The 25,294-nt window shown below is 37.9% G+C and overlaps 1 protein-coding gene across 2 annotated transcripts in view; it reads right to left on the bottom strand.

The window, feature by feature from the left end:
* The window catches only part of RPS6KA6 (ribosomal protein S6 kinase A6), a 78,995-nt gene that overhangs the window by 39,565 nt on the left and 14,136 nt on the right, over positions 1–25,294 (bottom strand). Inside the window, exons 2-8 of one of the 2 annotated variants that reach the window (XM_032765473.2) lie at positions 23,947–24,006; positions 18,321–18,437; positions 8,970–9,051; positions 8,042–8,122; positions 6,169–6,248; positions 1,373–1,479; positions 1,045–1,082 (exon numbers count right to left, since the gene is read on the bottom strand). In XM_032765473.2, coding sequence (XP_032621364.1) covers positions 1,045–1,082; positions 1,373–1,479; positions 6,169–6,248; positions 8,042–8,122; positions 8,970–9,051; positions 18,321–18,437; positions 23,947–24,006 — 565 coding nt within the window. The remainder of the gene's footprint in view (positions 1–1,044; positions 1,083–1,372; positions 1,480–6,168; positions 6,249–8,041; positions 8,123–8,969; positions 9,052–18,320; positions 18,438–23,946; positions 24,007–25,294) is intronic. The other variant, XM_032765474.2, reaches the window with a different exon arrangement.

Genomic DNA, 25,294 nt, shown 5'->3' with positions numbered 1-25,294 from the left:
TTTGTACATATCCAAATGTTTATAAGGCAAGTCTTGTTGGTTTCCTAGAAGAAAATAGGATTTTTTCTTGTAATACAGAATTTTTCTGCACCTTTGTTTTTAAACTTATTAGACTATAATTTCTGAAATCACATTTTATATTTTTTTTAAAGAACATGTCTGCACTAGATCTTTCTTTCTTTTCTTAAAAGACTTAGTCAGTATATTGACATTTCAGCTTTACTGAATCTCTGCCTTGCTCAATCGCATTAGCTGTTGATCTTCAGATAGAGACATTTTATAATCAGCCTTGCTATAACCTCAACAGTAGTTTATTTTTGTTATTGATGAAGTGTCATCTGAATTTATTAACCTTATTTTTAAAAATCAAAGTTTATGAACAATTTCTAAAACCATTTTACCCACAGAAATTAACCTTTTCAGTGGTTTTTGTTTATATTTTTGGTTTAACACAAATACGATGACTCCAATCCTGCCATCTAATCCACATGGGCAGATCTCACTCATGTGGAGTCACACTAACTTCAATGGGATTATGCACAAGCATAATAGTCTCCTAGTGCAGATCAGACTGTATAATCTAGAGCAGGGGTAGGCAACCTATGGCACGAGTGGCAAAGGCGGCACACAAGCTGATTTTCTGTGGCATTCACACTGCCCAGGTCCTGGCCACCAGTCCGGGGGGCTCTACATTTTAATTTAATTTTAAATGAAGCTTCTTAAACATTTTAAAAAACCTTATTTACTTTACATACAACAATAGTTTAGTTATATATTATAGACATAAAAAAAGACCTTCTACAAATGTTAAAATGTATTGCTGGCATGTGAAACCTTAAATTAGAGTGAATAAATGAAGACTCGGCACACCACTTCTGAAAGGCTGCTGACTCCCGATCTAGGGCTATATCCGTTAATTTAAACAACTGTTAAATTAAGTACTGGTATATCAAGATTGTTATACAAGAAATTATATTGAACACCACCATAAAATACCTAATTTCATTAAAATATTTAAGAGCTATACTATTAAATTTTACCTACCTGTTAACTTGATATGTCCTGCTTCATCAAGCAAAATGCTGAAAATTAAAATTCACATTCACCAATACACGTAACAGGAATATTTATATAAGACATTTTAAACATAGTAGCTAAAGACAGATCTGAACCAATCTCCCAACCTTTAATTTAATAATGTTGTACATTATATTTCAATCAATGCATATATTTAACTATTAAACCCAATACATATAGTTTATGAAAACATCCTTTACTCCATTTTATATAATTATAGATATGTATAATGAAAATGCAAAGAAATAATTAAACAAAATACGTGTAATAGTGGATAAAATAAATTTTACTTTACTTTTCTGGCTTCAGATCCCTGTATACAATCCCCAAGCTGTGCAGATGATCCAAAGCAAGGGCCAGTTCTGCGAGGTAGAATTTCACATCTTCCTCTGTAAACATAACCTAATAAGAACTGTATAGATTTACCTTCAGATCTTGTCAGTTTCTAATACTGCAATCTAAAAACAGACAGTTGTTCTGCTTCCCTAAATTCAATTATTTCTCATAACTACTGCATTCCACAAATTCTCAGAAGACAATATCACTTAATACAGGCGATACACAAGAATAAACTATCTACTATGAAGTTTTCTGTATATCTAACCCTGAAATTATTTTATACTGTTCCTCACAATCCAACTCTTACAGAATTTAAAGTAAAACTAAATGTTATTGCAACTGTAAGATAGCATAGTTAAAGGAAAGTTAAGTTTTGTATCTGACTTGCTGGTTTACCAGTGTTCATTCAGCCACAATGCCCTATACAAAGCACTTCCTACTCCTGTTTTTCCAGTTTAACATGTAGTTTGATATACTATTGCTTACAATAGTACAAAATATCCAGGGTGTGTAACTGTAACCTTAAAACGTTATATTCCCATTTTATAGTTTTCAGTTGAGTGATGTTAACACTATTAAGACTTTTTTATTATTATTATTACCACTGTATATACTCGATCATAAGCCGGTTCATTTATAAGCCGCCCCCCTCCCCCCGCCCCCCAAGATGGATAAGTAAAAATAGAAAATTTTTATGACCTGTTCATAAGACGACCCTATAATTCAGGGGTCAGCGAACTCTGGCTCCCGGGTCATCAGGATAAGCCACTGGCAGGCTGAGATGGTTTGTTTACCTCAAGCATCCATAGGCATGGAGGTAAACTTAAGTAAAGAATGTGAGGGGACCTGGTCAAGCAGCACGGCTGCAGCCTGACAGTCCCAGAGCTGCAGCTGCTTCAGAGACTGGAGGGAGAGCAGTGTGGCCAGCCTGGGAGACACTCTGGCTCCGCCTCTTCCGCTCCGTCTCTGCTAGCTTATGAAGGAGTACATACGGTAAGTTTCCTTCTAAAAAAGGAATTGCCTGTTCCTAAAGTTAAATTCATACTTCACTGAGGTGAATGAGGTTGAAGAATGGACAGAATCTGCACATCATTTACATGAACAGAGATGCATTCAAACCTTTTCTGCTCCCTTTTTTTGGAGGGTGGAGGGGTTGAACATTTTGCTACAAGGCTGGGTTAAACAGCAACAGCACATCTTTCCATTTTGATGGTCGTATTTTGTCAATGGGGAAAAAAATGAGATCCAGGAATTTTCTTCTTTAGTTTGCCTGCCTCTCTCCCTTATCACTATGGCTTTTCATGCAAAAGAGTCAAGAATGTTTGGGCATAGTCTCTACTTATTCCCCCCCCCCCCCCCCCCGCCTGGTGTAACAGAAGTAGAGATGTTCTCTGGCAGCCAAGAGATTATTCACTCTCCTTATTCTAGACCTGCTTCAATACATTCTAAGACTTTCAAGTATTTAACTCCTTCAAAAATCACAGCAGCGGTGTTGCCAACTCATGATTTTAAGTCTCATGGTATTTACTGTTCTTCTCAAAGCCCTGGCTCCTGGGGGGGGGGGGGGGGGGTCAGGTGATTATGTAAGAAGCTCAGCTTTCATTTAAAAACAAGTTTGTAGCCTTACTGATTGTATGTGTGTGTGTGTGAGAGAGCTTTTTTACACACACACACACACACACACACACACCTCTCTGTGTCTGTCTTCCTCCAGCTTCCCTTTCTCTCTCTCTCTCGATATATCATTTTCAAATGCTTTGGTAATGCTGTAATAGGTATACATACAAAATATAAACCATTTAGACAGTCTCTGCATAGACAGAAATCAGACTGAGGGAGAACTATTTCAATGGCCATGAATCTCCACTACATCACAGGGGATAGGGTGGAGGAGGTAGTGGGATCATCTCTGCTCATTTTGTGCAACTTGGCCTATTAGACAAGAAATTCATGCTCTAAATGCCACATATAACCCAGGAGACTTGAATATATATTCAGTCGTACCTAGCCAAACGTTACACCAGGGGAGGTTAGTAGTGCCTAGACAAGGAGGTTGAGGGATTAATTCACATAAAATAAGGAACAACCAGTCACATATGTGGGGTACAGATAAAGCATTGCTTTACCTATATACATCACCATGTATGCTAGCTGGTTGACCCTGCATGACTGGGGCCTCACCAGGATTGAGAAAAATATATTTGCCCACAGAAACAGAGTGAGTTCTCCCATCTGCTCTCACTACTTGCTCTTCCTTTCACCATCGTTCTTCACTTAGTGTTATGGCATACATATTACTTTACCATTTTGATTTAACATGCTGGTACCATACGGCTACACAGACAGTCATTATCTGAGGAAACTATAACATAACTAGTAAAAACTTCAAGCATTTTGGAGATCTATATTCTTAGACTTTTTATTTTTTTTAGGTCTTTAAAACCTCAAATTATATTCCAAGATGAACTATTCTCCATTTGCTGAAATCACTGAGAGCGTGAAGGAGTGCAGAAACTTTGTTCATTTAGTCTCCTTATATAGGACTAGTTAGTCTTGTATAAACAGTGTTGATTAAGCTTAATATACATCAGTGTTTGGAACTGTGAACACAATATATACTCATTGCTGAACAGCTCTGCTCAAGATTACTATTCCTAATTTGCACAGCACACAGGTATTATGGTAGTTTATGTCATGTCAATGTTTTATGCAACAGAAATAGAAGGCTTAAGTTTTTATAGTGCCCACAAAGAAAGCTACAGTCCTCTCTCCTATTTTTGAATTAAGAATCAAGTACAATGAACAAAAATGACTATTACAGTCCAAAGATACAAAGGAAGTTTCCAAATCTCCAAATACAATTATTCTAATTATTACTTTGCAACCTAACAATTTTGTACAGATTCATTTTAAATATGATTTTTTTCCGCAAATGAAATGTGGCAAAAAAAAGTCAACAAATTGCATTGTTTTATTTCTGAAGTGAAAGCTGCAGTAATAGTGCTTTATTGGATGGATATCAGCCATTTCCTGCATTGCAGCTGAAAAAGTCCCAAATTAACACTTTAAATATCTCATCAACAGCTAAACATTCAAAAACAATTTCAGATATGCCTGATAATCCATGTGTGGAATGGTTTCAAGTGGCCCTAGGAACCGGTACCCCCTCAATCAGCATGGGTCATTCACTTTCCATTGCCATGTGGTATTGCAATAGAAAAAAGTTGTTTTTAAAACTATCGTGTTTTCTTTATAGAAAACATCTCAGGTGTCTTTTAAGATACAAAATGAAATGTTTAAAAAAATCATAGTACTTTAGAAACAATTTGAAGTTTGTTGAAAACCAAAATTAAACTTGAGTAATAAGTGACCTCCAAATTACTGCTTATTTCTTTACTCCTAAAAGAGAGATTTATGCCTTTTTCAGATACCCAGCCAATATTTTTACAGTCAGATTTGCACCCTTCATTTAAGTATCTCTTTATGAGGATCAGTAAATTCTAGCTGCACGATCACAAGACATGAACTCATTTCCTATTATACTGAGATTTCTTGAGAGACACATCTCAGATCAAATGGAAGTCGAGATTGACCACTTTCCGGTTTTATGCCTCATTAATTCTTAACAGGTCTGCTGACTCATAGAAATAGACAACTCTCTCAAAATTTTCATAGCACAGCCACAGGATATTTACATTGAGTTTAATTGTGAAATACTGAGAGATCAATATTGCAAGCTAATAAAAGGAGTTCAGTGTAATTTTAGGGCACATACTAGGTAAGCTCACTTAGTTCCCTGCCCCATCCCCAATATGTAGCTTAACTTTAGGAAACAGATGCACTGAGAAAATCCAACTCATTGGTTCTTAAAGATTAAGGATACTAATTTGAAACTACTACTGACAATCTATTTCACATCAAAGTCAGTCAGCCAGCTATTTTGCCCAATTTTAGACAATTGCTCTGTTAGACATTATCAAAAGGAATGTCTTGAAATCATATGGAAGCAGATTTAAAATATTGACGTGTAAAATTTACGAAGCACTAAAAACTCTCATTATGAAGATATTTTCAAAAGTTTAATTCAACACCTAGAATTTTTACAGAAAAGTTTTGAAAACCAGAAATATTTCTTAGTTTGAAATATTAAAAATATCATTATAGTCCCCGTGCAATTTCACAGACTGACAGATTTAAAGACATGTCATCAGAGCAGTACAATTAACATCCCTCCCCAAACAAGCAATAGTGAGCTGTCAATCAAGGTTGTGATTTCCTCAAAATTGAAAAAAGTATTTTACCTAGAAAAAAATATTCCAGATTCAAGAAACTAAAATGATTCAACAGACTCTCAGGGGCAGCTAAACTGACATCAGGCTCTAATTACACCTCTGTTCTTTATTATATAAACCTGATTTACCTCAATTAGGTCTCTATGCAACAAGACCACTTTTAGATTAGAGAATTTGGCATGGGGAGGTACAGAAAAGAAATTTTAGACCGATTATCAATAAAAATCTGACACCGAGGTTTCTTAAGCTATGGAACATTGTCCCACGGGATGGAGATATATATAAATGAACGTTCAACTGAGTTCCTAAAAATGAATGGGTGAAGAATTAGAGAAAAAGACATAAGGAACAACCCCATATTCACCGGAGGTTAGACAAGGATGACATTTTCCAGCTCTAATTTCTGTGCTTCTTTGAAAAATTTTTTACTATTGTATTCAGTTAAAATGTAGGTACTTACCTCTTTGGATAATCGTGTGAACACATCTCCTCCCCTGAGAAAATCCAATATTAAATATAGCTTTCCTTCGGTCTGAAAGGCTGATTTTAAAACATCACAAAACTTAATGGATAGTTTTATATGACAATAGTGAAATTAGACAATACTCAGGCATTCTAAGACTTATTTTAGTGTAATAGAGCACAGTTACTTCTGAACTGAGGTAATTCATTTAGGCATGACAGATTCATATGAACTAGTGAAATTTGTGAACTAACCTGAATAATTAACACCACATGAATACTACACCAAAATGTACTATATTCATTTATTTAAGAAATGTAATTTAGTTTTATTAATGTTGTTAATATTTTGTGCAGAGAAGTTTGAAAAAGGTGACCACTACTAATATACTGCAAAGTTTTTGTGACAAGAGATCTTACTATAGCACTGCAGTTCTATTACATCTTTGCTAAACACAGGGAGACCCCAATATTTGTACAATAATTATGTTTTTAATTATTGATATGGGAAATAATGAGATTCTACTATAATGAAATTTGCCCACAAGTTGTTAGGACCTAACATAACAATTTGAAAAATTAAGAGATTAGGAATTCAAACAAATAATCCATGCACCACCATGCCGACTGGTGTGCCAGTCCCAGTTTTTATACTGGCCAAATGTTACTGTACCTAAATTATTGCAAAGTATTGGTTTTAAAAACGTAAAAGAAAAAAATCTGTGGGATATTTTGCAAAATTTGTCAAAAGTCTTTGGGAAGCTTAATACTAGTACATGCATTCAAAGATTATGAAAGTGTTATATGGCTGTGATGGGGTGCTGTATTCCTCATACTGGCCCTGAGAAGGTTGAATTAGGCCAGGCAGACCCAACCAACCAATTAAGCACCAAGTCATGCAGAGGAGGCTGTGGTTCCTGGAGGAAGAGGGGCCTGCAAGGTGAGAAAGGATGACTGACAGGGACACTGCCAGAGAAGGGCAGAGCTAAACCCCAGGACTGCCATCAGGAGGATCCACGATCAGTAAGTGGACCCCGTGGCAATGGCATAAAGATTGAAAAATATACAAGGGATAAGATTCTGTGTGACTTGCTCATATATAGGTGCAGTGAATGGGAGAAACACAAGAAGCCTCTTACTCCAACCCCTTGCACTGCCCATTAAAAGTCAAGTAATTACATTTTAAACTTAGTGATACATTTTAACGTACTCTTTAGCCTCTTGGGAAAAGCACTATCCTGATCAGAACTACCATGGAACAGATAAACACGTACATATGAGAAATATATCCCTGAGAGGTTTGCAATTCATCTCAAGATGTGTTCAAATCTTACAGAAGAAAACTCAGAGACAAAAGGCCTAAATGACAAGCCTCTACACCATGCACAGGCTGTCAGTACAGAATGGACTGGGCAGATACTTTGACACAGAGTGAGGTGTAGACCACAATAGTGAAAACTGAGATATACTCAATAATTATAAAAGGAATGTTTACATAAGTGAGGTATATTCAAACCTCTCAAGGCAGGAATACTGGTTCTGTTAAACTCTGCAGAAGTTAATGCTTCAGAAAGGTTGGATTGATGTTTATCTGTTAATGTCACTTTTTTCCAGTAAATGTGTTTTCCTTATTGTCCTTGGTTACATATTGGAAGGTAGCAATTTCTAGTCATTTATGCCTAGCTTTCACATTATCTGTACCTGCTTATAGTAACTTAACAAAAGTAAGGCAGAATAAGATTACATTTGACGTGCTTAATGAAAGCTAGGTTTTAGAGCAAATGCACTCCAACTATTAAGAAAGAGATGACTAATGCCCTTAACAGCTAATCCTGCCAAAAATATATAGGCAACAGAACAAAAATACCAACCATAGTGCAGTTTGACGATAAATGGATGATTTACTTCTACTAATATATCTCTCTCCATCTTTGTACGAACTCTATCTCGTACTGAAAAAAAGCAGAATAGTAATAAATAATTCTCTATTTCAGTAAGGTGAAGGTAGGATGGGAAGCAGTAAAAAGTAAGTTCTAAATTTCCAAAAAATATAAAATAATCTTTATTTACCCTTTAAATAATTTCTTTTTATTTTGAGATATTACATTTTCCCCTCCTACCTCTATATATTTTAGTCTTTCTAAATTCCGCAACAAATCCAGCTATATTTTGTGATCTAGCAAGTTTCTTTTCAAAAATAGTAAAAAAACTGGGGAAGGCTGGGTAGGTTTTTTTTGGAGGAGGGGTGAGAGGAGGAGCTTCAGCTAACCTCAACTTCTGGATTCTGCCCCCTGTGAATATGTATTGTCTATTAAGATTATATTTTGGATTTTCTATCAGTAACACCTCATGCCCAAATGTAACCCACAGTGAAGTAGAGTCCAGTGAAGTGTCTTGTAAAGACAGAAATACCTTATAATTTGGCTTACTTTGCTTTCCATAATAAAGCAAGGTTGACTCAAAACTTGACAAATCAAGTTTTGACCAAATGAGAACCATGGAAAATACAGGAAAACTGTTTCTCTTTAATTCTCTTGCTGTAATAAAAATGCTAAATGGACTTACAGAAGGTTAATATAAAAAAAATTGAAGTCATCTGGACAGGTTTGAAATAATTCTTAAGGCATAGCCTCAAAAAGATTAATAAAAAACAGATGTCAAAGAAAGGATTGACTTCACTGAAGGAACAGCTTGTTTAAGACAGAGGGCTATTTAATACAAAAATATTTACAATACTGACTTCAACACAAGAAACAACAAAAGTATTTTCAAAGTCCATTATAAAGAAAACACACTTACCTTTTAGAGAAGCTTTTTTCAACACTTTCATTGCATAAAGCTGCCCAGCATCAGGACCAATTATTTTCCTCACAAGAAAAACCTGACCCAAAAAATATTTCATATTTCAAATTATTGCAAAAATTGTTATATATAACAGTGATCTAGTCTGAACAAAAAGTTATTACATCATGATCTGTTTTAGTATGAGGAAAAGAACAGACTATGCACCAAATCATAGCCTCCATAGGAAAAAACTAATATGATGGGGGTAGGAAAGAGAGAATCAGCAGGTTTTCACAATACACCATCTTTTTGAGAAAGTAATTATTAAACCTAGTAAGGGACTATGGGATCTTCTTTTGGTTGGGTGTAGGAAGTAGCACGAGATAACACCAGTGCATGCAGAGCAACAAAAGTAACTGCACTCTCATCTCCCCAAGTAACAGGACTGCAGGTGCTAGAAACCCCCACGGTTCCTGAAGTAGCTAGACCTGTGCTTTAGGCACTTGTTAGTTTTTCTACAGAGATCAGCTTAAATCAATGCTTACAGAATGAATATTAACTTACATGCCAAGAACCAGCATATTTTACACTAATGTGTTAGGAAAGGGCAGCCTGTGAAACGGGTGTCCCTAGCTCCATCTCCTTCCCTACAAATGCTATATAACCTCAAATACATAGAGGCTTCACATAAAGGTCTCTAAATCTGGAGTGTGAGAAGAAGGGAGTAAGATCACGGCCCTGCCACCATGGAGGGTTGGGGGGAGCGGAAGAAGTCCAGAAGTTTTACTACCATTTTGCCCCTCAGTGTGCTTAGATTTGGAGAGTATGATCTTGCAGAATAACAAAGATCAGAAAAATCACATGCTATGGATTATGTGCATTTTCATTATCCAAACATACAATGACTATGAGCTCTCCTAGCATAACTACTGAATTACCTTTTCTAATATGTTTCAATGAGCCAACTTCTATTATATTATCATAACATTAAAGCCCACTCATAGGTTTAAATAAGTATTTATGGAGATATACCTATCTCACAGAACTGGAAGGGACCCTTAAAGGTCATCCAGTCCAGCATCCTCCCTTCAGTAGCAGGACCAAGTACTGATTTTGCCCCAAATCTGTAACTGGCCCCCCTCAAGGGGGGGAACTCACAACCCTGGGTTTAGCAGGCCAATGCTCAAACCACAGAACTATCCCTCCCCCCTGAAAATAAATAATTGGAGATATATCTATCTCCAGAACTGGAAAGGACCTTGAAAGGTCATTGAGTCCAGCCCCCTGCCTTCACTAGCAGGACCAAGTACTGATTTTTGCCCCAGATGCCTAAGTGGCCCCCTCAAGGATTGAACTCACAACCCTGGGTTTAGCAGGCCAATGCTCACACCACTGAGCTATCCCTCCCCCCTTAAGAGTATGCTAACAAAAATCTGAGATTCAAAAGTCTTTTCATTCTTATATTCTGCCCAGATTTTCAACACCAGAAGCAAAAAAAATTCACCACTCTCTTTATGGTTTTAATTAGAAATGGTTAACTAAAAGTATAATTAATCTAATAAATAAAATCTTTTCCATTCCAAGATCAGGCCTTCTTCATCCCTTTCTATTGACTGAATTTCTTTTGATTATTTAGTTAGTCGGTCAGAGATGTTCTAAACATAAGCCTATCTGGATGAAGGATTGTTACCTTTTCAATTTTTGCCCAGTGACTGACATAGTGCCCTGTTTTCATTCTTAAATTACCGGTACTCTTTGAGAAGCCAAAAGTATCAAAGGGCAGCATGTCAAACCTCAGTGGATGAAAAAAATCTGAACTAAGATTGTGTCAATGTATTAGTTGCTAATAAAAAAGGAATTGGTGCGCTACAGATAGTACATCAGACAGAAGGCAGATATTTACAAATATTTTCATGTTAGCAACAGTGTAACACCTTACCACACATTTATTTAAAGCAGAAAGTTCTCATAACGTTAATATTTTTGTCAATTATTCACTAACAGCAAGCTTTCAGAAGGTCTAAAGTAAAGTATTACACTTTTCCCCTGACTCTACCGCTGGCACAAGTTTATTACTGTGCATGTGATAGTCTGGCAATGGGCGGACTGATTGGTGAAGGGATATGTTCATCTTAGAAAGACAGACAGAACTGGATCAGTTTTTTTTTTTAAAAGGGGGAGGGATAGCTCAGTGGTTTGAGCACTGGCCTGCTAAACCCAGGCTTGTGAGCTCAATCCTTGAAGGGGCCATTTAGGGATCAGGGGCAAAAATCTGTCAGGATTCATTCTGCTTTGAGCAGGGGGATGGACTAGATGACCTCCTGAGGTCCCTTCCAACCCTAATAGTTTATGATTCTATCCAAAGGTTTTTTGTTTTTGTTTTTTTAACTCCAGAACAGAATTGGTACATGGATTTTAAACCAGATTTGAAGAAAAAAATGTTTGCAAAGGAATTAAATGGTTAATCCTAAAATGTAGCTAGCTACTTTAATATTTAATCTATGGATTTCCAATTTTGTAGTGTTCATTTACTGTCACAGACATCTGATATTTCAATTTCCACACGGAATGGGACAAGATAAAGTAGGTTCTGTAGTAAAAGAAAACACCAAACCCAATTTATCATTAGAAATGTGACACCATCAAATATTCAATTAGGATGTTTTTACTTAATATTCTTTGTTTCAAATCACTTCAGATAAATACAGTACAATAAAAAGCATAAAAACAAAAAACAAAACATTTCATGGGTTGAAAAAAGATGTGAAGTTTCTCTTTCCATAGATCTACATATGCCCAATGAGAGGTTTGTTATTCTTTCCTCCAGCAATAGCTGTTTACCAGTAAATACAAGTGTCTGCCTCTGAACAGCACAAAGAGTTTTTTAAAAGAATTCATATGAAATGACTGCATTTTAGACCCAAAACAATCTTTTTCTTTAAAAAAAACAAAAAAAAAACAAAAAACCACAACTTCCACACTAGCCCTTGCTGTTTTCGGAAGTCAGAGAACAATACTGCAATATTTTGATAGTTTTTTGCTATTAGACTAATGTAGGCAATACAGCTACACAATTGCCAACAAAATCATGGTGGTTAAAATTAAAAAAGACCCCATACTTAGATAAAAAAGAAAGAAAAAACAAATAAAAGGGAAATGCAACATGGTAGTCTTCCTCCCACTTCAGTCTTAGAAAAGTATCTGCAAATAACGAATGAAATCTCCAGAAGCTGGAGACTCATCTGGCTAGACAATGAAAACTGTTTACTTATCAAAATGTCCAGAGTCTACAAAAATCGAATCCCTTGCTCCAATCAGCTACATACATCCAACCACTGCCTTTCTTTGCCCCTCCACTCACTAAACCCTATAAGCCTCCAAGTTGACCTAACTGCAGAGTCCAACAGTCTCTGTTAACAGCTCTGGATGCTCCATTTAAGTTTTCTTCACAAAGCCAAAAATGTACATGCATTTTGATTCCTATCCATATTATTGTGGTGCTTTAATAGCTTACCCATTCATCCAAAGCTTTCATGTATCTAAACAGTGATGAGCAAATGCACATCAAATAATCTATTCATTATGTAAATAGAAGATTGCAAAGATTCAGGAGAACTAGAGTCTTTTGATTTCACAAAGCCATCTGAGAAATAGGTCCTTCTCCTCACTTGCCCCTCAACCATCCATTTCATTTTCCATTCTTCCCCCTACCGTGGCAAAGAACCCCCACCTGAAGAGTGGCACAGAATGCTTGGAATGAGTACATGCAGTATGTGCTGCAACAGCAGAGATTATGTCTCCCCCTGCTGGTTTTTCTAGCTCCCTACCTCCTTATAGCCATCGTCAGAAAGAGTGAAGGAGACAGTTTTGGGAGGCATGAGAGAGACAGTACTCACACATACAGGTGATGGCTGATAGCCAGAATGACGACACCACAAAGAGGAGGAAGAAATAGAAGGAAAATAGAAAGAAAATGGAGATGGCGAGGATGAAGAAAGTGAGGGAGAGAAAACAATGAACCACAAAACAAAGGAAAGACCTAATCAGAAGAAAACTGAGTGGATAGATAAAAATATGGATATATAAGTAGTACTGAACATTAATCTCAGTGAAACAATGAAACCTAAAGACCACTGAAGGAAAGAAAGGTATCACAACATAGACAGGGAAAGAGAAAGAAAAATTATACGTTACTTTATTTTATATAAAGACTGCTTTATTCAATGCTTTAATCTCACAGATTTCGGCTGCAGAGGCCAACAACACTTCACTGTAATTTTAACCTGGAAATTGACAGATGTAGAGTAAGAGCTTCTCACCCCCAATCCATGCTCCTTATTACTTCACTTCTCACTCTACAACAGGTCCCATCACTGAACTAACTGTTCATTCACCCACTGAAACTTCATCACTGGGCACATCCTTGATCATGTGTGCATCAGAGTCCAAAATATGATTAGAAACTGCCAGGAATTTATGGCTAAAGAGACTTCATATCATAGGCATAACACTGAACTAACAGCTCAACCAATGTAATGACTGTATGGTTATTTGCCAGTGAAACTAGTCCATTTTAATTTTCCCAAGTCAGATGAGGTATACTCTGAATAGTGTTTTGCATTGCCAAGTTTCTCATGCAGTGCTTATAACCCGAAAAAAGTTTTAACTCTTAGTTTTACACTTTTAATGTGAACGCAACAGAAGTAAGTTTAACTTCAAAAACAATATTTTAAAAGCAGTTCTATATCTTTATTTTTCAATTAAATAAGATATAAAGTTTTAAGGTCTTGAAGCTCTATTTGGATAAGAACTCAATTCTGCATTTTGAAAAAGTGAACTCACCCAGCCATCACTGAAGGAGAACTAGAGTCTGGGGTTTTTCATGAAATGTAAAACACAATATCAAAACAATTAAAATGAAAAACTCACCCCACAGCAGTGCCCCCGAGTCTCCTGTCCCACAGGGGTGGGCCCAGCTCCCTGCTCCAGCCATTGCAACCTGACACAGGGGACTGGAGCACCCCTCACATTATGACCCCCATACAGGGCCTCCAGGGGCAGGATCTCACTGTGCCCCTCTCCCCCCACACCGGCTTCCTACATACCCCTGAGGACAGAACCAGACCCCCAAGTGAGGGGAACATGGATACAACCAAACAAACAACAACAAAAAAGACCCAAAATAAAAAGAATTTCCCAGAACTCCAAGTATAACCTTAGTGGTTATAGCAACAATCAGTACTGAATCCTATCAGATGCTTCATCACTCTGTAGGTCTATGGACAGTGATCAGAAAAGCCTTGTATCAATTTCTGAGGGCCAATATATCCACATTCCTTTCTTACACAGGCCCCACAGCAGTTGTATGTGCATTTGTCACCTTAGAACTTGATTACATCAAGTTACGGCATATAAAGTTGCTCAAAGGCTTAGGAAGACACTTGGCAGCAGCAGTTTACAAAGAGCTAGAGAAGCAGATGTCTGTCAGAGTAATCTGGGTGACTTCAATAGTCCCTCACTGATGAGCACTGCAAGACATCCAGGCATAGAGGTGTGTAGGAGGTCTAAGAGCTCGTGCAACTTCCCTTGGACAACTTCCACCGGAATCTCAAATGTACCTGTCATTCTGCATAGCAAATCCTGGAACATTTTGAAGTCAACTGGCTGTAAGGTAGATATCTCAGGTACCACCTCTCATCAAAAGGTGGCAACAAAACAAGTGCTGGGATGGAACAGTCTTCCACCTGAAAGTCCTCATCAGAGCCCTGATCATCCCACATAGTCAACAACACTGCAGCATGAGCTGACAGTCGAGCTGATGGTGGGGAAGGGGATCTCTAGGGGTACGTCTACACTACCTGCCAGATTGGCAGGCAGCGAACGATCCAGTGGGGGTCCATTTATCATGTCTAGTCTAGATGCGATAAACCGATCTCCGAGCGCTCTCCCGTCGGCTCCTGTACTCCACCACTACAAGAGGCGCAGACAGAGTCATCGGCGGAGTGGCAGACACCATGGTAAGTCAATCTAAGTGCGTCAACTTCAGCTAAGATATTCAGGTAGCTGAAGTTGAATAATTAAGATAGATTCTCCCCCAGTGTAGACCAGGGCTAGCTCTAGACTGGACTAGGGTGCAGAAGCTGGTCTTCTATCTTATAATCTCCATAGTGCTCAGTAAGGCCATAGGTTCTAGTAAGTACAGGGAGAAGGAGGCCAAGGGATAGTATCAATGGGATAATAAAAAAATGAGTCCTAGACTCCCACTCTGAGATGTAAGGATTTCAGTACCTAGACCACAGAGAATGTACTGGAGACTCCTCATTGCTATTATCTGAGCCTGAGGAAGAGAAGCAGTACTCCTCTTGAGGGGTTGGAGTTTGAGTAGCTGGGACCACAAACAGGCTGTGCTCGGTACTAAGCTTGGGGCATCAGACCATACTTTCATTACCAAAAACAGTGTCCAGTATCCAAAGAGGCAATAAAGTAAGGCTATGATTTTGTCAGAGGTAACAAAGTCATGGATTCTGTGACTTTCACAGACCTCTGTGATGTCAGCCCCCAGGGATACCCCAGCCACCTCTGGCCCCAGGGGAGTCCCGCAGCTCTGAGCCACTGTGGATGGGCACCATGGAGCTCCGAGCCGGCCCCACAGCTGCCCAGCAGCTTCTCATTTTGTCATGGATATTTTTAGTAAAAGTCAGAGACAGGTCCTTATTGCCTGTGACCTGTCTTTGTCACGGATCTTTTTAGTCAGTCATAATCTTCACCTTAGCCACAAGATCCCCTTGATATCACATAGGTTTCAGTACCAAGTACATTAGTGCTGCAGGTAGGCAAATGTAGGGTGCTAGTACCAGAAATATCAATAATGGGGGCTTCAGTGCAAGGGGTTGGTACCTGGTAATTTCTGACTCAGTGAAGAAGTTGGTCCTGGTGTTCTGTGACTGATGCCTGAGTGGGCACCACAAGGTCCCTTCTTGGGCCTTGAACTACTCTTCTCAAATGTAATTCAAGGGTATTTCTAGTTTCTTAAGGTAGGACTCAGTGATGGAGGTCTAGACCTCTTCCCCTTAGAGATTCAGTCCTCCCTCTTCCCCTCAACCTCTGAGGTTTTAGCAACTGTGGAGGATGATTCTTTACAAGTGCTTGTCTCATATATGAAAGCCTAAGAGCCACTGGGAGCACTTTGAGGAGGAATAGTCAAGATTTTCACCCCTAGCCGCTTCAGGACCTGAAAATGAGCACAATGACCTATGCAGACGAAACAATTCTAAGCAAGACACTTTTGAGTTCTCTGAGAATGATTTACAAATAGCACCTCTGTCTTGTATATATCCCTCACCATGTCACAATAAGCACCTCATACATCCATCAGAAAGAATAATTTTTAAAGCCTGGAGATGTGCATTATCATAATGGGGGGATCCCAGTACCAGGAAGTCTCACAGGCAAAGAAAAGGGCTGTTTCTTATAGTAAGAAAGGAAACACAAGTAAAAAAAAAAATAGCTCAACAAATCATCTATTTACAATGCAATGGATAGATCAAAGTGAGGGAGGAACTCACTGCTAGTTCCAATTCATATCCATGGTAGGGACAAGGAACTAAGAGTCACCCCACCCTTTATAATCTCAGATGGAAGGCCCGAGGACACTCAAGGGCAGGCATGGCCCCAAACAAACCCTGCTGGCCAAATGAATCTGAACACAAGAGGTTGGGATGCTCAGATATTGCAATGTGGACAAATTCACATTTTTGGTCAAGGAGCATCTGCAACAAAAATCTTTTCAGCAGTGAAATGTTTCATGGTATTGTTCTAACAAAGTCAGTTTAGGACTTTGGCCACACTCTTGGTTTAAATATTGCATATAGTAAAAAAGTTAAGACCACACAGCATCCAACCAGATGACAGCTCATGTATACTAATGTAATACCTAACAAGTAAGTTAAGGACATGTCCCGGCAAAGGACTAAAGTCAACATGACAACCCCCCATAGCATCCCATTTAAGGGTGAAACATGTTTCTCTGGTCCATGCTGTATTCTATTACTAGTTCTTTCTAAACGCTAATCAAAACTCACTTTTTCAACCTACTGTTTAATGTCATTACCTTCCTCTAAGCCCCACACAGACAGGTGGGTATCACATACATTGAATGAAAAACATTTAAAGGGCAGGAGAGATGGACTTAAGAGAAAACAGTTGGCTAAAGAACAATTCAGGGGCAACAAATGGCGGGTCAAACATGTATGATTGTAAAAACGCCCAGTATATAACAGGTATAATTAGGAGTTATGGAATAAAAGTAAGAAGGGATCATTTATGTTGAACTTCATAGGAAGCTTTTTGACAGATCTATTAGGCTGTGAAATAGTCCCCCAAGGAAAGTCTCAATGCACAGGTCAATTAAAGCTAGACTGGACAAAGCACTAGTAACTGCACAACAGGGAATAATCCTACATTAGCAGGGAGATTGAGTAGATAAAAGACCTTTCCCATCTCTCACTTGTGAGAAAAAAATGTACTCCACATTTAGAGACAGTAACTGTAGAAGAGGCTAAAGGAAACTTACCACAAATATCAAGAGATACTATATACCCTTCCACATGAGTTTTACCCTCCTCATGCGACATGGCTAAGTAAATGAACCCCACTGTACATCTGTTCTGCAAGAAACTGACAAGTGATCTCAGCATGGATAACAGGAAGAATGGAAGGAAAACACCGGTCTTAGTTAGACTTAGTTATAGCAACAAAAAAGGTAAAGCATGTCTAAAGGACAAGCAAGTTCAGGTTAATAGCGGGCTACTGGGCACAAGGTTTAAGTTTTCTAATACTGTCACCTCCACATAAGAACTTGCAAGACAGGGAATAACTTCCTCAAAAACATGCCAATTTTTACAGGTGTGTGTTTGTGGCTTATTAGACTTCTAAAAATTATGTTGGCTTTCTCTAACTCAGTCTCAAACTGCTGACTGTAACCTATTTCATCAAGTTTAAGAATATTTTTATATTATTCTGCACCCAACCCTGCAGTCCTGTTATTTATAGGAAAATTACCCTTGACTTTAATGGGAGTTTTGCCTGCATGAGGACTGCAGGATAAACAATATGGTGATCAAAGGGAGAAATTCATGTCCTGCTTCATAGGCAGAGTTTTAATGTACAAAGGCCTCAAGAATCCATCAGTATCCAGTGACACTATAAAATCTACAGAAAAAAATATGTACTTTTGACAGCAGTCAAGACGATTCAGAAGCTATAAAACCAATTTTAATGGAGAATTTCATTAATGTTAACAAGTAGGACTAAGAAGCTGTCTATTAGAAGTAGAGGATTGGAATAAAAAGGAAGTTTGTATCTTACCTTTCCAAATGAACCCTGACCAAGAACCTTAAGTAGTTCAAACTGTGCGGGATCTGCTTTCTCACACCCTTCTTTCACATGGTGGGTAATAGGAATTTCTTTCACATTTCCTTCATCCTGTTAAAAAAAATGAGATGGGGGGAGGAGGAGAGGGAGGAAATCAACACAACACTGAAATAGTTATCTCTTACATTATGTATACACAACTATCTCCTGCATTTTGTAGATAATTACTGAAAGGGCACTAATGTTATATTTATTATTTAAAAAGTCATTTTCCTTACTGTTTATACCTATTCTTCTTTAACAATCCTGAACCTGAAGTCTGTTTCTTCACCAAATTCCCTTCCACTAAGACAATATTCCTTATGGAAGGGTTGTAAGTAGATGATGGATTGTAATCATTACAAGTTTCCCAAGATGAAAGAAATTACAGCATCACAATAGAAATACTCTAGCTAAGGCTGAGGTGGCACTTCCATTCTAAATCCCTGACTTCAGTTCCTTTTAGCTTTCTCAAAAATCATCATCTGGGGCTGAAATTTATGCTTGGCCTTGGCCAAAATATTGTTAACTAAAATTTACCCCCAACCAAGAGCTCTCACCCCCCTCCCACACTCCAACCCCAATTTTGTGAGCATCATGGCCCGTCATACAATTTCTATTCCCAGATGTGGCCCTCGGGCCAAAAAGTTAGCTCACCCCTGTGGTAAGCTAAGGAAGCACAGCACAACTTACTACATTTCCATAGCCTCCACTTCCATACCACCCCTCGGCGTATTCTGGTGGGAGCAGTGGTAAAGCTACTTCATTTTAAAGAAGTCTGGTTCTCTCTATCAGCACAAGGAAACAGCAGATGAACCACACTGGTGCAAAAATCCCTAATGCAGACAATACATCCAAGCCTCAGTCCATCCAATACAAGAAACAAAAACGCCTTTCCAATTGGTTTTCATTCTATGCATATTAGGAATTTAAGGCTATGTCTACATTAGCAAGCTAACAGCAGCACAGCTATACCGATGCAGCTGTGTCGCTGTAAGATCACACGTATGGCCACTCTATGCCGACGGGAGACAGTTCTCCCATCTACATAATTAAACCACCCCAATGACCGGTGGTAGCTATGTCAGTAGGAAAGCACCTCCCACCAACATAACACTGCCCACACCAGCGCTTCTGTCAGTGTAACTTATGTTGCTCAGAAGGGTATTTTTTCACATCTCACATCAACTTACGTTGATAAGTTATACCAACAAAAGTGCTACTGCAGACATAGTGTAAGGTTTACTTTAAACAAAAGGCAGGAAAGAAATACTAGCAGCATTCAAGTTGCCTGGTGACAGTAAGAATTTTCTTAGTTATACATTTAACTGCCTAATGAAATCTTAAATAGCTGTTGATGCTTCACATTAAGACAGAGAAACATTCTACTTAGAAGCCTTTCTATTTCAACATCACAGCCTTCATTTTTGTTCCTTAATACTTAGAACATTTGCATGAAAAGAAATTTCTTAAGAGTTCATCTGCTCTTATGTTTATCACCCACCTTGAATCATTATCCTCTGACATCACAATTGGTTGCTGTGGAAACTGACAGTTATTAAACGGGAACTCAGGAGAAAAATTTGTTTTTCATGCTAATGTCAATTAAAATAAAGAATAAGTTGATATAAAGCACCCTCTATAAAGGTAAAACATTTATTTTCAGAGGCGGCTTATTTTATATTTAGCATACTATGTAGTTAACTACTATTAGAGAGTTGCAACTTGGCACCCTTTCTGAGCATGCAGGGACCTCTGCAACACCTGCATCAAAGAATAAATAAGTAAAAAAAAATAAAAATAATGCTCAGTTTTACCTTTTGGTGCATAAAAAAAATTAACGAATTCCAATGTTGCTTTTATAAATTTCAATTAGGTTAAGCAACTACCAATGTGTTACATCTGCTGTGTATTTACTATGGGCATGTCTACACAGCTAGTGCATGGCAAGCCAAGGTGTGAATCTACAACACATTAGTTGCCATGCAGATGATCCTATCAGGCACTAGAAGTTCTGTAGTGCACTTTCACTTTTGGGAGTAGCTTCGGCGAGTTAGTTTGCGGCAAGACAATGTGCTACAGATTCACACTCTGGCTTTTGCCTATTAACTCGCCCTTTGCAAATACATTTCACCACAAGTATAACTCCGCATAAACTGACCTTGATCATAAGCTTTAAATTTTAATATTTTTCCCCAAAGGGTCACACTCAGATTACAATTTTTCCCCAACAAATCCGATACTAAAACTGAAAATTTCTAAATGCTCATTTATTTTTCACGATCGCTCTTTACATTCATTCAGGCTGAACACTGAAAATATATTAACCCGTTTCTATTTTATTTCTAGTCTAGTCTCTCTCAATTACAAATCTGGTTAAGTGCTTTTGTGCTTTGCTGCCTGGGCAACAACATCCATTTCAGGGCTTAGCATGTGCCAAGCCTCACTGACTCGCTTGCTTGTATAAGAGGTAGTTGCTTCAACTGCTTAAAGTGGAGGTAATCCAGCACCTACAGTGATACCACTATCAGTTCTGGCTTGCTTCCCAGTAATTTAGTTGCAGCATGAGGGATGTTGGCTCCAAGTGCCTTACAATCAGATCAAGCAAGCTCTGAGAGATTCCTTTAGTTCAGGTAAAGCAAAGGGCTTTGATGCAACCCACTGCTCATCTCCATTTACCATGTGGAACAGATTTCTACTAGATTGGAGGCTGTTTACTCCATTGTGCTGGAAGATGTACAAACATAAAATAAGAGTTGCTGCCCCAGGCTTACAATTTACACCACTTAAAGACGACTCAGATATTTCGGTAGTAATGTAGTAGCGCACAGACTGGCTATTATTACATGAAAGGTCTATTTGACACCTCTTCTCCAGGGGCCCATCCAGAAGCTATGGATATCATATTTGCTGAGAAACTACTTTTCCGATTAAAAATTTAGGCTTTTTACTGTGGGAAAATTACTTAGTTTGAGATTGATTCCACACAGAAAATACCAATATTCAACATGTTTTGGGGATGTAACTTGACAAAACATTGGACAGGATCTGTCTTTGGTACGGTATTTCTAAAAAGGCCATCTTCAGAGAAAGGTCAAAATGACTATACCTTTGTTTTTCAACAGGCAGATTACACAATTTAGTATTTATTTTATGAGACTGGTAGACACTTCAGAAGATCTACAGCCAAACTACCAAAACAACTACAGTGAAAAGGGTGGCTGAAGTTTTCAAAGTCAAAATAGTAATACATTAAGCTGTCACCCAAAACAAGATCTGCCACAACGGACCAAACAAAATCTGTCACCAACAGAATCTGGTCCAATAAAAGGTATTACTTCACCCACTTTGTCTCTCAAACAATCCACACAAGTTCAGTATTCCTGTTCTAGCATCTGATGCTTCAGACGGCATTGAAAACCACTTCATAAAAGCACCTAATCTCTCGTTTAATGTAGTATAGAACAAGATAAAGTTCTTTTCTAATCCCCACCAGTGAGTAACTTGTCACGCTTCAGAGCATGAGTTTTCTCCCTTTCAAATCAAACTAAATTGACTCAATAACATGGGCTAGATCAAAATATTTAAATTAAGTGGATCTAGGAAGATTCACAGAATATTTAAGAATTCCTAGCTAACAGCCCAGGATCCAAACAGCCCAATAAAAACAAAGAACCCACAATTTCTTTAAGTGATAGACTGTCAATTTTGGGGCACCCAACTTGAGACTCCTTTAAGGAGCCCTGTCATAAGTAGATAGGTAAGCGTTAATTTTATTTGCCTGTAAAGGGTGAACAAAGGGAACCAAACACCTGACCAGAGGACCAATCAGAGAACTGGACTTTTTAAAAGTCAGGGGCGGGAATTGTGTACTCTAGGTCTTTTGTTTCTCCCAGCTATGGAGGAAACAACTTTCCTGCTAACTCCTATTTCTTTCTAATTTCTCCTACAAAGTGTAAGTACAAAGGCAACAAGGCAAATAGGCTGTTATATGCTTTGTGTTGTATTTACATGTGTGTTGATGTGCTGGACTGGTTTAATTTGGCTATCTTTTTAAATCAGACTGTTTATCCCTATTTTCTTATAAGCAAGAGCGCTGATTGAATCTCTTAATGCAGTAATTTGCTTTGTATTTTCTTTCTTTTTTATAAAGTTCTTTTTAAAACCTGGCTGAGGTTTTTGGGTTTTCTCCGGTGAGGCACAGGAAGGGGGGTGGAAAATCTCTTTTATTAGCTTTACTAGATTTGAATGCATCGCCTCAGGAGAGGGTGATTTCCCTTTGTTTTGCCTTCAGGAGTTAAGTATGCATCGCCCAGGGAAAGGGAGGGGGAAGCGGGGGAGCAGATACGAGGAGCACAAGGGGAAGAGCTTGTTTTCCCCCGTTGAGATAGGGAGACCCAGGGGTTCTGGGTCTTGGGGGTCCCCCAGGGAAAGGCTGGGGTGACTCGGGGTAACTAGGAACCCTAAATAGTCCTAGTTGGTGGCAGCGAGATAAAATCCAAGCTGGGTATAAGCTTGGGAGAGATTCACAGTAAACACTCAGATGTTGAACTCTAAGTCCAGATTTGAGACAGACGTTTATTACAAGCCCATTTTACAGAAAGAGCTGAGAATCTTCCTCAGAACCTTGAGAAGCAATGAGGTGTAGAGAAATAATTGAAAATGAGCTCTGTCTCCAATAAGAAAAACATCTATCAAACTTCAGATGCTTGCTTTGAAATAAAACATGAGATATGTAGCTTTCAAGGATGGTGAACAAAAGATTCACTCCACGTGTCTTCAAGAATTGCACCTATAAATATCAACAGCAGAGTCAAGCCCAGTACAGGACTCTTCTACCTTATCCTTTAACCCCAAAGAACTGAAAAGGGGGCATTATACCTTGACTTAAATGAAGATTTTATGAGTCAGTCATCTTGGCAAGGTTATATGTTACTTATGAGGATAAGGATGATCAGTCACCATCACCAGATATTAAGTGAACAACTTTGTGGAATGCAGACAGCACAAGATATAACATCATAAAATGGAAATGGTTGTTGCCCAGTTTAAATCTGATACACATCCTAGGCGTGTTTCTGAGCAATATTTGGGAGCAAGATGTATACTTTCACGCCTTGATCAGGAGAATGCCCAGAAGAAGCTATGCTGAAACGGACGGCCATAATCCATTCTACTAATCTGGAGAAGGGATAACATTTTCCAGAAAAAAAATGAACATGAAACATCTTCCTGAGATGCTTAGTCAGCTTTCAAAAGTCAAGAATGGGGTGCAGGCCTGCTTTTTTCTTTGGAATCAGAAAATCAGAATTAATCTCTTTGCTCTATTATGTCTCTAATGTAAAATCAACAGCTGAGATCATCTCACAGAAATGAAAGATTAGGAAAGGGGCTGGGTTTAAACCTGGCCTCCAACTAGAAGGCAGCCTCAGTCAGTCATCTACAATTGTTTATACTGCTTGCTTTGTGGCTCAAACCATGGTGCACAATTCCTACAGTAGGTAAATTTTTTAAATGGACTTCCCCCCGGCTCTATGCAAGCAATAAGCATCCAATACTATATTCATCAAAATGTACTTACATTGTAAGAATATGGTTCTCCTTCTTCCATGGGCTCATCCACCATTTTAAGACCATTCAGCTGGGAGGGAAAAAAGATTAAACATCAGCAGCAATGTTAGAGACAGGAGTAAATTAGAATAGCATTACAACACAATTCCAACAGAAATACATTCATTGCTAATCTGATTAATATTATAAGCAAATATGAAAGTTGGGTTTCTGTTGGCTTGACAGCTGCAATTTCGAACCAGGTCAGACTACAAAGAGACACCGGCTTATTCATTTAACAAACTGCTTTATAAATTTTGGTACGTTGTTCTGATTGATTGGGGATTAATTTAAAATAGAAGCTGTGCATAACACTTATGTCAGACATTGCCTACAGTGCCTTCCACACTCTTGCTCGGAAAGGTCTGCCACACAGTTTAAGAAACTGTAGTTTGCCAATGAGCTAATTTAGCGTTTAAGAAGGAAAGATTATGAACAGGTCTTAGATTTATCAAGAAGTTAAAATCAACTATAAATTCTATGTGTACTAGAAAATTTTGAAAAATAGTTTGAGATTCCATAACTACATTTCCTGAAAGCAATTTTTAAAATTGTTATATTTGCTATTATTCAAATCATCTAGATAATTTTAGCTTGGCAAACTTTGTGAGGTACTAGCATTTCTAGGGGATGAATTGAGGTCTACAGGATTTTTAAAATTGAGAACAAAGAATTATAGATGACACAGAGAAGGAAACTTGTCTGTGAACAGATCATTTTAAACAGCTGGTATGTAAAAAGAAAAAAGGAAAAATAGGAGTAATATTGTGTAGATTTAACAGAAACAATTTGGAAGAAAATGAAACTAGTTTAATTAAAACACTACCCCACCTGTAATAACTTTTTTCAGCTTCTCAAACCAACTAAAAGTAAGTCAACATACTAAACACATTTCATTTGCAAAATTACTAATGTAGATATCCTGCAGTTAAACTTTTCCCCTTCACTAACAAACACTAAATTTGGCTTAACAGTTGAAACTTAAAACAAAAAAATAAAAGGATATGCCCTGCTTCAACATGCAATGCATTAATTTAAAAACTGGAAAAACCTGGTGAAAAGGGTGAGGCCAATTATTCATTCTGATATAGTAATTACCATGTAATTCAAAAAAACAGAAATTATCACATCTCCACCCTCATGTGGCACACACATCACTCAGGAAAATGTTAAATAATATAAATATTATGAGAAACATGTTAGTAAACTAATTTTTTGTTTCCGAACATGAAAATTCAGGTAATACATTAGATTACTCAGCTAAATACAAGTCAGATTTTAAATTTTACGTACTCTTTTTGGCTTATCTAAAATACCAA

This window comes from Chelonoidis abingdonii, chromosome 8, assembly GCF_003597395.2.
Source record: "Chelonoidis abingdonii isolate Lonesome George chromosome 8, CheloAbing_2.0, whole genome shotgun sequence".
NCBI classification, from domain to species: Eukaryota; Metazoa; Chordata; order Testudines; family Testudinidae; genus Chelonoidis; species Chelonoidis abingdonii.
Note: the sequence above shows the minus strand (reverse complement) of the source record. Positions and strands in the feature narration are given on the sequence as shown.